General features: G+C 35.6%; 1 protein-coding gene across 1 annotated transcript in view; it reads right to left on the minus strand.

Annotated features, from left to right (window-relative positions):
- Positions 1 to 18019, minus strand: part of DNAH14 (dynein axonemal heavy chain 14) — a 390346-nt gene that overhangs the window by 38321 nt on the left and 334006 nt on the right. Inside the window, exons 69-73 of the mRNA XM_046678097.1 lie at positions 17038 to 17459; positions 16760 to 16958; positions 7848 to 8084; positions 5652 to 5737; positions 1357 to 1513 (exon numbers count right to left, since the gene is read on the minus strand). Coding sequence (XP_046534053.1) covers positions 1357 to 1513; positions 5652 to 5737; positions 7848 to 8084; positions 16760 to 16958; positions 17038 to 17459 — 1101 coding nt within the window. The remainder of the gene's footprint in view (positions 1 to 1356; positions 1514 to 5651; positions 5738 to 7847; positions 8085 to 16759; positions 16959 to 17037; positions 17460 to 18019) is intronic.

Raw genomic sequence — 18019 nt, forward strand, 5'->3', positions numbered from 1 at the left:
ACTCATTTAATTCCTTCTTAAAAAATACAATCTAGCATTTATTGAGTGGTGGTGGAAGAAGGTGTAGACACAGTGGAAAAACTACAGTTTTCCAAATTAGAACCCAGAGTTCAAATTTTGGCTCTGCCACCTCCCTACCAGGTGACCTAGGTTTTTTAACATATGGGGATGATAATATCTACCTGTAGCAGCAACTGCTGATTATCTACCCCACTGTCTACTTGTCCTTTCCTCCTGTGTAGCTGAATCCCAGTGTTACTTGAGATGGCCATGTACCCAGCTAAAATACTTCATTTTTAGCCTCTCCTGCAGCCAGGTATGGGCATCGAAGTCTTGTGAATAGGCTTGGGCAGCAAAGTTGGTTAACTTGTGTAATCGTTCCTTTCTTCCACTGCGTTGTTTAGAACACAGATGTGATGCATAGAGCCCTAGCTGCCATCCTGGCTGAGTCTTCGAGAGATGGCCAGTACCTATTGTGAGTGTGTCAGGCATATAGCCAGCTGTGTTACAAGCAAAAGTTCCCATGAGAAAGTCTCCACGTGGAGGCATTTTGAACAAGGATTTTGCCTAATAGAATCAAAGTTTGAAAATGGTAAATTCTAAAGACATATTTGATTTGGAGACGATGAAGAACAGAAGATAAATGAAGAAAATATTTTGCCTTGGAGAAAATATTTTACTTAGGGTCTGTAAAGCAAAGATAAGAAAAAGGAAAAGAAAAATTTGGAGTTTTGAGGAATACAAGGCCTGGATCAGCACGACCAAATTTTGATAGTTTATTTTATAATATATATATATATATATATTTTCAGGAATCAATGTTAATTAAAACAGTTAATAAACACAAGGGCTATCCCAACTTTCAGATCAATAATACATGTTTGAGAGGTATTTTCTGCGCAGAAAACTAGCACGGATAAATTTTTGCATATTTGTGAATCTGGGAAACATTTTTCCTCTTTGTTCTTTTATAGTTTTAGAAAGACTCATTCTTAATATAGTTTAAACTTTTCTCTTTTTGAGGAGGATTGGCCCTGAGCTAACATCTGTGCCCATCTTCCTCTACTTTATACGGGGGATGCCTGCCACAGCATGGCGTGCCAAGTGGTGCACAGGTCTGTGCCCAGGATCTGAAACGGCGAACCCTGGGCCACAGAAGCTGAGTGCGCAAATTTAACTGCTGCGCCACGGGGCCTGCTCCAATATACTTTAAACTTTTAATCACTCCCCTTCTCAAAATATTTAAATAAGACTAGGGAAACATTTTAAACATAGAAACACCTGACACAGAACCCACTTCTCTACATCTTTTGACAAATATCGTACTGTCATCTTAACTGTTGACGAGTAGCTCACCATTGGAGTGCACAAGCATCAGTGGAGTTCTGGCACAGGATTCTTTATACAATTCTCTCAAATTAACTCCGGTTCTGCAAATATATTCACTTCCCATTTTTTCAGCTGTAAACTTTCTCACTGAATTCTTTAAACATTCTGGCCTGAGAATTTTTATCTAAAAAAAAATATGACAGTTAAGGTAACTTTAAAAACCAATCAAGGGACTATTCCCTATGAGAAAATGAAGCAAAACTGAGAAATATTCCTTATTTAGGGTGTCAGAGTTGGAGGGCGTTCCTTGTGTTTGGAGAGTTTAATGGGAGATGGCCTACGTGTGGGGGGGAAACTGCCGCCACTGCTCTTGACCCTAATATGGCCCTTCCTGGATGCGAGGGCCGCTTGTGCCTCCATCTCTTTCACATTCTGGGATCTCGCTTTGGATGTAAAAATCCAAATGGTCCCCGATTCTGCAGAAAGAGATCTTTCCCCTGGATTTCTTCCTGTTGTGTTGTACATGTCTAGAGCAAGAAAACCCCATGGTGTTTGGGAGATGAAAACTTAGGATAGCACAACTGGATGAGTACTAACTCCTCCATTAATAAAATGAAAATGAATAGCACGATACTTGTGGGTTTAAGCAAACTGAGTACATATCTGAAAAGAACTCTAGAGGTACTAAAAGATGCTGGAAAACAGTATAAACAAAGTAAGTAGAGGTTCAGAACCTACTGGAAATCATTGCAAATTTCAGAAGAAAGACCTTTTACTTGAAAACTGTTTTATACAAATCACTTATGTGCTATTTCTTTATAGAGTGATCATGAATTCTGTCCTGAGCATTTCAGCATCAGAGACTCCATCATTAAGGCAAAGCCAAAACTGTATGTGTCTGTGGATCTGTGCAGATGTACTAGGTTGAACCATGGGAAATTGCCATTTTTACAGGTTAAGAACTGTCAAATATTGGTTATTTTACATGTTTAACATAATATGTTAAATCATTATGTCAAATTCTGCTTTTTTGTTTTACTTTTTGGAAAAATTAATCTTAAATTTTTGTTTTAATTACATGCATCATTTATTTTTAAAAAATGAAAATTGGCAGCACACAAAGACTCTGGGGTCTAGCACCAGAGTTCACCCAGTACATCCAATTAATGAAAGTGTTAGAACCAGCCAAGTGAAACGAGAGATTAGGTGTGGTCCCCTGACACCATCACTGCTGAGAATCTGTGCTCCCAAACGTGATCATGATCCTTTGTCACCATCACGCTGCTAGCTCCTCCTTTACTTTATTGTTCAATCAAGCATTTATTAAATGTCTCCACTGCTGTAATTTTTAATCCAAGGACTTTTTCTCTTTTTATTTTGAGGGGTGGGAGAGAAAGGGAAGATCAAAGAAATGGAGATCTATTGAATTCAATTTTACTAGCTCTTTTCTGAGCAGCTACAAATAGTTGTGAAATTTTTCTCATGTCCATATCCCCTCCTCATCATCTTTCTTTCCTTCTTTTCTGTCCAACAAGTTACAGCAATGGAGAGAGGTGAATAAACTAGACAAAGTCCTTGCCCTCATGCAGCTCCATGATGTTATCCTTCTCCAGGGTGAATCTTCTAATATATTCTAAATCTCTTATGCGGCAATCTCAATTTCTGACTCTTATAGGTCAGACCCAGTTTCAAATATTCTAACGTGGTTTCCCTAAATGTACACTCAACACTTCATCAGATCATGTCTCCTGACTGTGGCTTTGGAAAATACAATCACTATACTCATCAAGTTTCTAGTTCATAAACTAAAATCACCTGGAGCTTAGTGGAGGAAGGTAATGTAGCATGGGCTTTAAAATCCAGTTAATTTTGTTTTTGAGATAATACATGCTTGCTACATAAAATTAAAACAATACAAAAAGGTATAAATTGAAAAATGAAGGTCCTACTTCCTAGACAACCACTGTTTTTTCTTGTGGCTCCTTATAGATATTTTTACGCACATGCAAGCATCTCTCTATCTACCTCCTTTTTTTCCACAAATGGAGCCGTGCAATACAGATTGTTCAGGATTTTGCATTTGTCAGTTACTATAGCTTAAATATAGTTTTGTCATGACTATGTCAATAATCGACACGTAGAGTAGGCTGTCAATCTGTCTATAGTTGCCAGGTGGAGAACATAAATTAGAGAAGTATGTTGGATAGAAGAAAAATAATTCTCCTGTGTAAGAAAAACAAAGAGACAACTATGATGCTAACGGCAACTAATTTCAACTTCAGTGTCAGGACGTAATAGGGAGCAGCGAAGACTGCAGTGCTCTGGTCCAAAGGGGCAGATGCTCCTCTGCTCTAGCTACTGCTCCTGAGGATTGTGGGCTCAGTATTGCCCGATCTTCTAATTTCATTTTTTGGATAAAAGCTGGAAATCTGGATTTTTATGTGAAATCTCTCAATTTGCAAATTTTGGCTCAAAAGAAAAAAAAAACCTAAACAAAAGAAAAAACAAACTTGTACACCAATGTTCATAGCAGCATTATTCACAATAGCCAAAAGGTGAAAGCAACCCATGGGTCCTGGAACAGATGAATGGATAAACAAAATGTGGTGTACACACACACACACACACACACATATACACACAATGGAATATTATACAGCCTTAAAAAGGAAGAAAATTCTGACACTTGGTACAACATGGATGAACTTTGAAACCATTATGCTAAGTGAAATAAGCCAGACACAAAAAGGTAAATATTGCAACTTTCACTCATATAAGGTACCTAGAGTAGTCAAATTCATAGAGACAGAAAATGGAATGGTGGTTGCCAGGGTCTAGTGTGAGGAAGGAACGGGGAGTTACTGTTTAGTAGGTACACAGTTACCGTTTGGAATGATGAGAAATTTCTGGAAATGGATAGTGGTGATTGCACAGCACTGTGAATGTACTTAATGCCACTGAATTTTTACACCTAAATAGGGTTGAAAGGGATTAATATGAGGATAAAATGAAATAATTTATGTATATTTTGCCACAACAGAAAAAACAGAAAGGAAATCAACTCACTTTAAGATATGAGTGTACACAGAATGCTATTTTACAGTACATAGGATGATATTTTAGTTATCTTATTTGAAGACTTTGGAGTTTGTAAGAAAGATCGCCTTGGTTCAAACCCATTTGTTTAGTGATAAATTGCACTTGAAATGTTGGGGGAAAAAAACAAAACTGCAGGTCAAATAAAACATGTCTATAAGCCAGATGCAGGTTTTTTTTTTCTTGTAATTTCTAACCATTTTATTTTTAAATAAACTTTAAGGCAGAATCAGAAGACGGGCTCCTGGCTGTCCTGGCCGGTGTCCGCAGAAGTTAGCGTGGGGAGGAGAGCGAGAGCAGGGATTTCCCCTCACAAAACTAGAGGGCACGTGTGAAAATAAGGAGATTTTTCGAGGTGAGAAGGATGAATTTAGGATGATCTACTTTGGGAAAGGATGATGCAGTGTTGCTGCAAGGAGCACAGATTTTAGAGTCCAGCTGTCTGAGTCTCAGTCCTGGCTCTATCACGCAGTTTCTAAGCCTTGGCTCCCTATTCGGTAAAAGGGAAAACCATCGTGCCTACTTCCTAAGATCACCATGAGGATTAAATGAAATGATGTATGTAAAATGCTAAGCTTCTGATGTTTTAAGGGTGTCATAAATGACACTCATTCACATCCCTAACCCACCGACCCCTGCAGCCAGATTCTGAAGCAACTGAGAAACAGAGGAGTCAGGCGTAATAGCACCTTTATTAACCAGAAAGCCCACAGTGGCAGACGTGGTTTAGGGGTGTGTGCTTCTGATACTGGGCCCTAGAATTTGAGAGACTTACTCGTCCGTCATGAGTAGCGCTGAACAGCTGCTGGCTTCTCCCTAAAGAGCCAGGGTCTGCTCCTGCACAGTTTAAGGCATTGAGAAGCAGAGCAGAAACTATGCCTTTTGCAGGCAGGCAGATCCCAAAAGGGCCAGAGGAGAAGGGGCTGAGCCATGCACTCTGAATTAGTCTCTCAGATTTACCCATCTCACACATCCTCCCTCCTCTCTAGGGAGGAGCGAATAAAGGGCAGAGAGATGCCAGGAATCTTACTCTAATTGGACTCCCTCCACATAAAAGAAACATTGAGATGGAGTGTACGTGCTTCCCTCTAGCATTACTGTTTACTAAATGTTAGCTTGTAAAATCCATATATTTTGCCATAAAAATGTAAATTTGAAGGGTTTAAGTTACTGATAAAGTTCTCAAAACATTTAGAATATCAATATTTTCTCATAGCACTTCTTACCAAAATAAGTCTTTGAAATGGAGTGAGTTTCTCCCAGGGAAAATTTATAGGACTGCTAATTTCTTCATTTTCATTCAAAAGTTCAGCTAGATACAATTTAGAGAAAGAAACTGAGATTAACAATCAAATACTTTGGATCACTAAAAGATACCACAATGAGAATTTTTGTTATAAAATTGTGAAGTTTTTTTTAAACATAGCTGACTTCCTTTAAAGAGAGCTTTATTTCTGTAGGATTTGCGGCATCACTAATGATCCTTAATATTGCAAAAGAGGCAGACGCTCAGGTAGATTTAAGGTTCCTCTTGGCTGTAGCGAAGTGGTCAATGAACAGTGCCATCACAAGACGATGGACTGCTGAAGGGAAAAAGAGAAGCCAGGGCCACAGCCAACACTTTATAACCTGCCCCTGCTTACGTGATGTTTTGTGATGAATATAAACTAATAATTCCAGAGGCTAGAGATTTCTAGTCATAATCTACCTGTGACAGATAAAGGAAATGAGAATCAAGTGGAAATGCAACAAGATTCTCAAATTTTTGAAAAACTGAATATTATGCCCTTATATGTTTTAATACCATCTCTCTTACTACTGCAACAGCATCCTACCGGATCACACTCTCTTGCAAGGTGGGAGCCTTCTAGTTTTTGTTTCCAGCTCTCTCAGATACGGCTATCATTTCTAAATACCTTATATTTCTATGTATTTCCTCAGTGTCTAACTTCAAATACAACTTAGATTATAGAAACTGCTTTTTTGAACATAGCTAAGATAGGTTTGTTGATCTCAAAAAAAACCCATGATACATGAAAATCGTTACAATTTACGGTTGTAAATTTGGGGTTATTTGCAAAATAAAAAGATCTTCACTTTACCAAAAGGGTTAGTAAAGAGTTTCTTTAAATAAAACATATGCATTTTTATCTTATAATATAATAAACGATGAATCCAAGATAGATTCGTGACAAACACAACAAAATAAAACATTAATGACCCAGAGAGAAAATGGTAGGGGAGGAGAACTTCTTAACCAGAACTGAAAATCCAGAAGTTAGAAAAGAAAAAAAAAATAGACCTAATTGACTATATAAACATTTAAACATTGTATGGTACAGGTACTATAAACAAATTCAACAAACAATGTCAGATTTCGAAAAATATTTGAATGAATAGGTTACTATCTTTAACAAAACAAAAACTTAATTATCTATGACACTAGGAAGATTCTTACAGATGGACAAAAAAGAGATAAACAATCTAGTAGAAAAATGGGCAAAGTACATGAATAGGCAAATCTGAATGGTCAACAAACATCTGAGAAGGAACTTAAACCTGGTAGTAGTTGGGGAAATTCAAATTAAAGTACTTTAAACTTCTCAGATTGGCAAAAGCTAAAAAAAAATCAATACCCCTCTTGGAAAAGGGACACTTACATATTGCTGGTGGAAATATAAATTATCAAGGACTTTTAAGAAAAGTAACCTGGCAACAACTATTAACACAAAAATAATATACTTTTGATTAGCAATTCCACTTCTGGCTATAATCTCATAGAAATAGAAGTAAAGAAAACATGTTTAAGGATGTTTGTGTTATTGTATAACATAATTGTATAGTGTAGCAAAAATCTGGAAGCAAAATGGAGAAAAATGTGGAAGGAAACAAATTAGGTTGTATCCTGAATGGGGTGATGTGGGTGGAAATGGCAGGGAAAATTGAGGGGGGGGAGTTCAAAGTGGAAAAACGAAAAGGAAAAGATGTACTAAAACTAGCTGGATGTTTAAAGTAAGTTATATTTCCTACGTAATTTTTAAAACACATATCTGTTATATGAAACAATATATAAAATGCATTGTCTGTTATATAAAATATATGCATCTGTTGGAAGTGTAGCCTTCTTCAGATTCAAGGTTCAAAACTAGTGTGGTGTAATGAAACTAGTTTGGTATATTTCTTCTCTCTGAATTTTTGACTTTTCATCAGAATTTCTCACCAGCAACAATAATGTTCATAATAATCATTTCACAAGATTGTCGTGAGCATTACATTAAATAACACGAGATGTGCTTACAACATAGTTATGTTCCTCCCTTCACTCTTTCACAATATAAGATATTGAAGTACATTTATAAGTTGATAATCTACATACACATATATGTAATTAAACTAGATTAAAATATTGAATGCTTTCTTACTTTCCTCTGGTGATGTCTTACCTTCTTCCAATGAAGCATTTTCTGAAGAGAAAGCTAGGCTCATTAGAAAATATACATCCTCACTATTATTAAAAGCATTCCATTGTGATACATTTGATAAAAGGGATTTGCATAGAAGAGAAAATGGTTCTAGTTCACTGCTGACATATTGGCACTCTTTCCACCTGGAATCTGACAACCACTGAAGATGTCGATTTCTATAGATTTCATATATGTCTAACAGAAAAGAAAAAATGACCACATTAGAAGACATATATCCTGGGGGCTGGCCTGGTGGCATGGTGGTTAAGTTTGCACACTCTGCTTCGGCAGCCCAGGGTTCACCAGTTTGGATCCTGGGCATGGACCTACCCAGCGCTCATCAAGCCATGCTGAAGTGGCATCCCACATAGAAGGACTAGAAAGACCTACAACTAGGATATACAACTATGTACTGGGGTTTTGGGGAGGAAAAAAAAAAGGAAGATTGGCAACAGATGTTAGCTCAGGGCCAATCTTCCTCACTAAAAAACAAAAAAAAGCAGGATACTACTGTAGACAAGAGAGGCTCAATTCTGCTGAGGAGCTTGGAGAAAAAAAAAGAAGTGCTATATCTTTTACCTTTTAGTTACTCATTAATAGTAGATGCTTAACAAATTTGTTGTTGGGAAAAGACATTTTATATAAAAATTAATTACATAAAAGGTAATTTTTTATTGTGGTAAAAGCACATATAAAATTTACTATCTTAACCATTTTAAGAGTGCTGTTCAGTAGTGTTAAGTATATTCATATTGTTGTGAAACAGATCTCCAGAACTTTCTCTGCAAATCTAAAACTTTGTACCTATTAAACAACCCTTCCCTCCCACCTCCCCAGCCCCTGGTAATCACCATTCTACTTTCTGTTTCTATGAAGTTGACTTCTTTAGATACCTTATGTAAGTGGAATCATACAGTATTTGTCTTTCTGTGACTGGCTTATTTCACTTAGCATAATGTCCTCAGGGTTCATCCACGTTGTAGCATGTGACAGAATTTCCTTCCTTTTGGAGGTTGAATAATATTCCATTGTATGTACATACTACATTTTATTTATCCATTCATCCATCCATCAATGGACATTTGAGTTGCTTCTACCTGTGGCTATTGTGAATAGTGCTGATATGAACATAAGTGTGAAAATATCTTTCTGAGACCCTGCTTTCAATTCTTTTGGATATATAGTAAGATGTGGGATTGTTTTTAACTTTTTGAGGAGCCTCCATACCGTTGCACCATTTTACAATCCCACCAACAGTGCACAAGGGTTCCAATATCTCCACATCCTTGACAGCACTTGTTATTTTCTTTTTTTTTTTTTTGATAGTAGCCATCCTAATGGGTGTGAGATGATATCTCACCATGGTTTTGATTTGCATTTCCTAGCGATTAGTGATGCTGAACATCTTTTCATATGCTTGTTGGCGATTTGTACAACATCTTTGAAGAAATATCTATTCAAGTCGTTGCCTATTTTTAAGTTGGGTTATTTGATTTTTTGTTGTTGAGTTGTAGGAGTTCTTTATATATTCCATATGTTAACTCCTTATAAGATATATGATTTGAAATATTTTCTTCCTTTCCATAGATTGCCTTTTTACTCTGTTGACTGTGTCCTTTGATGCACAAAAGTTTTTAAGTGTGATGTAGTCCCATTTGTCTATTTTTGCTTTTGTTGCCTATGCACTGGTGTCCAAGAAATCATTGTCAAATCCAATGTTACAAAGTTCTTTTGTTATGTTTACTTCTAGGAGTTTTATAGTTTTAGGTCTTATGTTTAGGTCTTGAATCCATTTTGAGTTGATTTTTGTATTTGGTATAAGATAAGCGTCCAATTTCATTTTTTTTGCATGTGGATACCCAGTTTTCCCAGCACCATTTGTTGAAGAGACTGTCCTTTCCCCAGTGAGTAGTCTTCAAATCCTTGTCCAAGATCTTTTGACCATATACATGTGGGTTAATTTCTGGGCTCTATATTCTGTTCCATGGGTCTGTCAGTCATTATGCAAGTACCAAACTGCTTTGATCACTGTAGATTTATAATATAGCTTGAAACCAGGAAGTGAGATGCCTGTATCTTTGTTCTTTTTCAAAATTGTTTTGGCTATTTGAAGTCTCTTGAGAGTCCATGTGAATTTTAGAAAGAATTTTTTTATTTCTGAATAAATGTGATTTTGACAGGGATTGCATTGAATTGTAGATTGCTTTGGGTTAGTATGGACATACTAACAATATTAAGTCTGCCAATCCATGAACATAAGATGTTTTCCATTTATTTGTGTCTTCTTTAATTTCTTTCAGCAATGTTTTGTAGTTTTCAGTGTACAAGTCTTTCACCTCCTTGGTTAGGTTTATTCCTAAGTATTTTATTCTTTTTGATGCTATTGTAAACGGGATTGTTTTCTTAATTTCCTTTTCATACTATTTGTTGTTAGTGTATGAAAATGCAAGTGACTTTCGTATGTTGGTTTTGTATTTTGCAACTTTGCTGAATTTGTTTACTAGTTGTAACAGTGTTTTTGTGGACTTTTTAGGGTTCTCTACATATAAGATCATGTCATCTGTGAACAGAGATAATTTAACTTCTTCCTTTCCAATTTGGATGCCTTTTCTTTCTTTTTATTGTCTAATGCTCTGACTAGAATTTCCATGTTAAACAGAAGTGGTGAGAGCAGGAGGCATCTTTGCCTTGTTCCTGGTCTTAGAGAAAAGCTTTCAGTTTTTCACCACTGAGTATGATGTTAGCTGTGGGCTTTTCATAAAAGACTTTTATTATGTTGAGATGGTTTCCTTCTCTTCCCAACTTTTTGAGTGTTTTTGTCATGTAAGAATGTTGAATCTTATCAAATGCTTTTTCTGCATCAGTTAAGATGATCATGTGGTTTTGTCCTTTGTTCTGTTAATGTGGTTATTACACTGATTGATTTTTTTATGTTGAATAAGTCTTGCACCCCAGAAATAAATTGCACTTGGTCATGGTGTATAAATTTTTTAATGTGCTCTTGAATTTGGTTTGCTGTATTTTGTTGAGGATTTTTGCATCTATAGCCATCAAGGATATTGGTCTCTAGTTTTCTTATAGTATCTTTGTCTGGCTTTGGTATCAGGGTAATGCTGGTCTCATAGAATGAGCTTGGAAGTGTTCCCTCCTCTTCAAAGTTTTTGAAGAGTTTCAGGAGAAATTGTGTTTATTCTTCTTTAATGTTTGGTAGAATTTTTCAGTGCAGGCATCTGGTCCAGGACGTTTCTTTGCTGGGAGATTTTTGATTACCGACTCAATCTCCTTACTTGTTATAAGTCTGTTCAAATTTTCTATTTCTTCATGATTCAGTCTTGGTGGATTGTATGTTTCTATTTATTCTAGATAATTCAACTTGTTGATATATAATTGTAGTAGTCTCCCATGATCCTCTGTATTTCTGTGGCATCAGTTTTAATGTCCCTCTTTCATTTCTGATTTTAGTTATTTGAGTCTTCTCTCTCAATCTAGCTAAGAGTTTATCAATTTGTTGATCTTTTCAAAAAGCCAACTCCTAGTTTTGCTGAGTTTTTAAAATTTTTTATTCTCTATTTTGTTTATTTCTCCTCTAATCTTTATTATTTGCTTCCTTCTGCTAGCTTTATGTTTAGTTTGTTCTTCTTTCTCTAGTTCTTTGAGCTATGGAGTTAGGTTGTTTATTTGATATCTGCTTTTTAATGCACGTATTTATAGCTATAAACTTCTTAGTATTGCTTTTGCTGTATTCCGTAAGTTTTGTTATGCTGTGTTTTCACTTTTACATGTCTCAACATATTTTATAATTTCCCTTATGATGTCTTCTTTGACCAACTGATTGTTTAAGAGTATGTTGTTTAATTTCCACATATTTTTGGATTTTTCATGTGTTACTGGTGTCTAATTTCATTCCATTGTGGTTAGAAAAGATGCTTTATATGATTTCAATCTTCTTGAATTTGTTAAGACTTGTTTTGTGGCCTAACATGTGGTCTATACCAGAGAATGTTCCATGTTCACTTGAGCAGAATGTATCAGGAGTGTTGCTGTTGTTGGGTGGAGTGTTCTGTGTATGTGAGTTAGGTCCAGTTTCTCTATAGTGTTGTTCAAGTCCTCTATTTCCTTACTGATCTTGTGTCTGGTTGTTCTATCCATTATTGAAAGTGGGGTATTGCAGTCTCTCAGTATTACTGTGTGGCTGTCTATTTCTCCCTTCAATTCTGTCAAAGTTTGCTTCATATAATTAGGAGCTCTGAGGTTTGGTGCATAAAAATTTATAATTGTTATATCTTCTTGATGAATTGACCCTTTTATCATTATATAATGTCCATCTTTGTCTCTTGTAAGTTTTTCACTTAAACTTATTTTTCCTGATATCAGCATAGCCACTTCGACTCTCTTTTGGTTACCATTTTCTTGGAATATCTTTTCCATCCTTTCACTTTCAGCCCACATGTGTCCTTAAGTCTAAAGTGAGTCTCTTGTAGAGATTACATAGTTGGGTCTTGTTTTTTTATCCATTAAGCCAACCTATGTCTTTTGATCATGGAATTTAATCCATTTACATTTAATTATTGATAGGGAAGAACTCACTATTTCCATTTTTAAATTGTTTCCTGTATGTCTTGTAGCTTTTATGTCCCTCCTTTTGTATCTTACTGCCTTCCTTTGTATTTCATTGATTTTTTGTAGTGATATTCATTGATTCTCTTCTTGTTTCCTTTTGTGTATATTTGATAGATTTTATTTTATTAGTCAGGGTTCTCCAGAAAAACAGAACTAGTAGGATATATATACATATATACAAGGAGATTTATTATAGGATTTGGCTCACATGATTATGGGGGCTGAGAAATCCCATGATCTGCCATCTGCAAGCTGGAGAACCAGGAAAGCTAGTGGTGTCAATCAGTCTAAGTCCAAAGGCCTGAGAATGAGGGGAGACAATGGTGTGAGTCCTGGATTGAGTCCAGAGATCTGCAAACTAGGAGTGCTGATGTCTGAGGGCAGGAGAGATGAAGCTCAAACAAAGAAAAAATTTCATCCTTCTTCAGCCATTTTGTTCTAGTTAGGCTCTGAATGGGTCGGATGATGTCCATCTGCATTGGTGAGAGCGATTTCCAATTCAAATGCTAATCTCTTCTGAACACACGCTGACAGACACACTCAGAAACAATGTTTTACCAGCTATCTAGGTATCCCTTATCCCAGTCAAATTGACACACAAAATTAACCATGACAGCTACCATTGCAATTACAGAAAATATCTTAAAATTATAGCATTCTATTTTAAAGTGATAAGAATTTAACTTTAATCATATCCCAAAACTCTGTTCCTTTACAGTTCCCCCCAACACTTTGTTATTGATGTCACAAACTACATCTTTATATATGGTATACCTACTAACATAGCTTTATAGTTTTTAAAAAATGTTTTGTCACTTAAATTCTATGCACCAAAATTACAATAGTATAGGTTGCTATATTTGAAAATTTATTTACTTTTACCATAGAAGCATCTATTTTCATATGGCTTTACGTTGCTGTCTATTATCTTTCTGTTTCAACTTGAAGGACTTCCTTTAGCTACTGTTGAGCAGGTCTAGTGGTAATGAACTCCGTCAAGTTCTGTTTATCTGGGAAAGTCTTAATTTCCCCTTCATTTTTGAAGGATAGTTTTGCTGGATATAGCGTTCTTGGTTGACAGTTCTTTTTCTTTCAGCACTTTGAATACGTTATCCCACTCCCTTCTGGCTTGCAAAGTTTCTGCCAAGAAATTCCCTTATAATCTTATGGTAGCTCTGTTGTATGTGATAAATCAATTTTCTTTTGCTGCTTTCAAGATTCTCTCTGTCTTTGACTCTACACAGTTCAATTACCATGTATCTCAGTGTGGTTCTCTTTGGACTTATCTTTGTTGGAGTTCTTTGAGCTTCTTGAATCTGCATGTCCATTTCTTTCCTCAGATTTGGGAAGTTTTCAGCCATTATTTTTTCAAATCAGCTCTTGCCCCTTCTCTCTCTCTTCTCTTTCTAAGATTCCCTAATGCATACATTGGTTTGTTTAGTAGTGTTCCATAAATCCCTAAGGCTCTCTTTGCTTTTCCTCATTTTTTTTTTTGCTCCTCTGAGCCAATGATTTCAAATGACTTGTCTTCAAGTTCACTGATTCTTTCTTCTGCCTGATCAAGTCTGATGTTAAATCCCTCTAATGAATTTTTCAGTTCAATTATTGTATTTTTCAACTCCAGAATTTGTTTCATTCTTTTAAAATAGTTTTTTGTTGATATTTTATTTTGTTCATGTGTTGTTTTCCTGATTTCATTTAGTTGTCTATCTGTGCTCTTTTTTCAGTTTATTGAGCATCTTTACAACAGTTATTTTAAGTTCTTTATCAGGGAGATTATAGAGCTGCAGTTCTTTAAGGTTGGTTTCTGAAGTTTTATTTTGTTCCTTTTATTGGGCTATAGTTCTCTGTTTCTTTGCATGCCTTGTAATTTTTTGCGGGGATTGGGCATTTGAAAAAACAAACACCTGTCCCAGTCTTTGCATACTGGCTTTGTTCAGGGGAGAACCTTCACCAATTAGCCTGGATGTAGGTCTAGAACCTGTCAAGCCTTTTCTTATCTCTTGCTTCCCCTGTGTCTGTCTGTGGAACTGTAGCTCTCATATGCTGCTTGCCTGTTTTCAGTGGTTTCCAAACTATGGTGTCAGTCCTGTTGGTGTTCCCAGTCAGAACAGCCCCTAGAGAAGCCAGAATGTTGGATACATGGTCCATAATTTTGTGCCATCCTGAGGGAGATGCCCTATTATGAGGGGTCTACTTTTGGTTGCTCTGTTCTATGACACCAACAGGCATGTCAAATAACATAAAATTTCCTATCCCTTTTGCAGGACTCTCTTCTTGGTTTTACAATGGCCTTGGTGCTGCAGCTTCTCAACAGGCCTCTAGAGTTCTCAAAGAGATATTGTGGTCTGTATATTGTTGTTAACTTGGTGTCTCTGTGAGGGCAGGAGATTATGTAACTTTCTAGCCTGCCATCTTGCTGATGTCACTCTTCTCCTCGCTAAAAGTAAAAGGTAACTTTTAAAGGAGATTAAGTTTTGAAAATTGTAATATTTTATTAAAAATAGAATCCTGGTAAAGGTTAAGACTCTTTTTTATTCATCATAGTGTTTACTGTTCAGTGTAAGAAAAAACTGGGAACCACTTAAGTCTCTAAGTTAAGACAGTGACTAAATAAATTTTGATAAGTTCAAAAATTGTAATGTGCAGATATTAAAGAGTCTAAGTACATTTATTGACATAGAAAGCTATTTTTGACATATCAGTTTGAAAAAAGCAAGCATAAGCACAGCAAATCACCTTTTCTTTTAAAGAATATACATATAAATATTCATATATGAATATGACTATATGTTCAGAAGATATATATAGAGAGAGTAACAACAGTTGGAAGAAGAAACAAAAATATTAATAGTGGTTATCTCTGGATGGTGGAATTACAGAAGATTTATTTTCTTCTTTTTGCTTATCTGTAGGTTCTATTGGCTTTTATAGTAAACATATTGCTTGTATAATAAAAAAATGGAAGCTGTTAAATTTTGTTGTTGTTTCTTAAAGTACACTGGGGATTTTCTAGTGATTCCAAATGCAGCAGACATTTCTTGGGTTGGCTGCCTCTTTTGCTGCATGACTTTGTTTCTTGGTCATAGGTGAGTGGTTCAGGAATAGACTCCTGACTGGGGCTGTGACACTCAGATTCTCCCTCCTGGAAATATGGAGTCTAGACCTGTGAAGCAGAGTCTGAGAACTGTGAGAAGCTGAGTTATGTTAATAGTAGTCACTAGTTCTTCTCACATTAGTGCTTGGTTGTTCACATTTTCCTTGGGTTTTTCTGAGATACCTCAGAATCCTTCTAAGAATTTTGATAGTTTTTGGTTTAAGCTATTGAGTGATTGTTTGGGTTTTTTTGCAAGCAAAAGAACCTTAATAAATTTATAAAACCATTCATCGATTCAACGGTCATTTACCAAACATCTACTGTATACCAGGCTTTGGTACAAGTGAAAGCAAACAAAAAACAAAATAAGACAAAACTATCCAAAAGTCTGGTATCCTCCATAGCAACTTTTTTCATGTATTCATTCTGACTTCTAGTCTTTGCTAATAGTCTCAGCACATCTGACAAAGGCTACTCCAAATCACCACTTTTTCCTCCTCAGTGAGAAGTCAGACCTTTAACTTTATATTTTTTGTGACTTAAAATTACAACACAGCACAACAATGTGAATTTACTTAATGCCACTGAACTGTACACTTAAAAATGGTTAAGATGGTAAATTCTATGTTATGTGTATTTTACCACAATTTAAAAAATAAATATATTAAAAAATTTACAGCACAGGAGCATTTGAAAAGATCCAATACTTAAATGATTTTGCCAATTCTTTTTGGATAAGAATGGTTTTTGTGGTTCAAATTTTCCAGGAATTTTCATAAGAAACTGAGGGTGACTGTAGTTAGTTAGGAGGGGCAAAGTTTAACTCATGATGGTATTTAATTAACGTGTGTGTGTTTGTGTGGCATCCCTAATAACTAGTATTAGGTATTCTGCTTTGTAGTTTAGTATTATAATAACCATGGCAATTGTCATTTATTTATTCATTCATTCAAAAATTATTGCGTACCAGTTATATGCTCAACAGTGTAGGGGATACAATGATGAATGAGACATCACACTTGACCTCAAGCTGCTTTTAGTTTAATCAGTATAGAAGCATTGACTTGGAGCATCTTAGAAATCTTTAAGTATTTTTCAGGGAAACACGTTTTTAATGGGTTTTACCAAATCCAGAGCAATCACTTTTACTTACTATTAAGTCTAGGCTGAGGCACTACACCCTTAGTATTTATCAGCATGCCAGAATATAAGAAGATGTTCCATTCTTCATCTGGTAGGGACCCAATGTCATCCTGCATCAGATTTCCATTAGCATTATTTTGCATGATTGTAGTACAAAGCCAAAAGGAGAAGCAAAGTTTATGTTGATTAAGTAGGGCTGAAGAGACCACCTATGGGGAAAATATAACTGTTACACTAACCTGTCTAGATTAAATAAGTATGCAAAATTCATATTAAAGAATGTCTCACCTTAAAAATATTTCTGGTCAACACATCTATTGAATTTTTAAGATGCCTCTCTAAGGGACTTTTCTCACTGTCTAACTCGGATTCTTCTGAGGGATTTATAATTTCATGAACGTTTTTGAGAGACATTTTTTCCCTTTTTAAACTGTGTTCTTCTTGTGCTTTGCTTTTGGAAACTACCGATGAAACAAAAACTTGACGAAACCAGTCTAGGGAGAACTGGTACGTGTAATTGATTTCTGTAAGACTGGCCACTAGAAAGTAGAGAAGCGCACCTCGAGTAGCAATGGGAAGATAGTTTGTACGTGTTGCTTGAATTTCACTTTCTGTTGCTTCTCTTGCTTTGATGCGTTTTGAAATTTCATTTGAAGTCATTTTGGATCTTCTTAAGATGTCCACAATTTCCTCATCATCTAATACACATTCTAAAGACAAAGAAAAAATTAATTTAAATAGAAAGCATTGGAATATTAAATGGCAGTTTCCTCACTCTGTACTTTTCATGTAAAGAGTTTCTACTTTTGGTCTTTTGTTGGTTTTATTTTGGAGATGGGCTCTTAAATCAAGACAGGTCAAATTTCTACTAAGTTTGATTAACAGCACGCATGCTCCCTTTCCCACTCCCTCATCTCTTCTTTATATTACTTTAGTGTTTGTGGATTCTACTTTTATTATAGGCACAGAATAAGTAGCTGCTCCATTGCAAGGAATACATTTCCACTGTGACCCACTATACATATAGAAAATGAAAATAAAATTTCCAGAAAAGAACAAGTAAACCATTATTTCATGTGATGCACTTTGATATTTTCTATTGTATTCTATTTTATTAAGCAAATAAAGTTGATAATGACCAATGAAATTGATTTCTCATTCCACTAATAGGTTGAAACTTATCTTTTGAAAAAGCACTGTTCTAGAAACACAGATAATAATTCTATCCCGTTCAAATATTTGTGACACCTCTCATATTTCCATTATAAAC

The sequence above is a fragment of the Equus quagga genome, chromosome 12, assembly GCF_021613505.1.
Source record: "Equus quagga isolate Etosha38 chromosome 12, UCLA_HA_Equagga_1.0, whole genome shotgun sequence".
In the NCBI taxonomy this organism is placed as follows: Eukaryota; Metazoa; Chordata; class Mammalia; order Perissodactyla; family Equidae; genus Equus; species Equus quagga.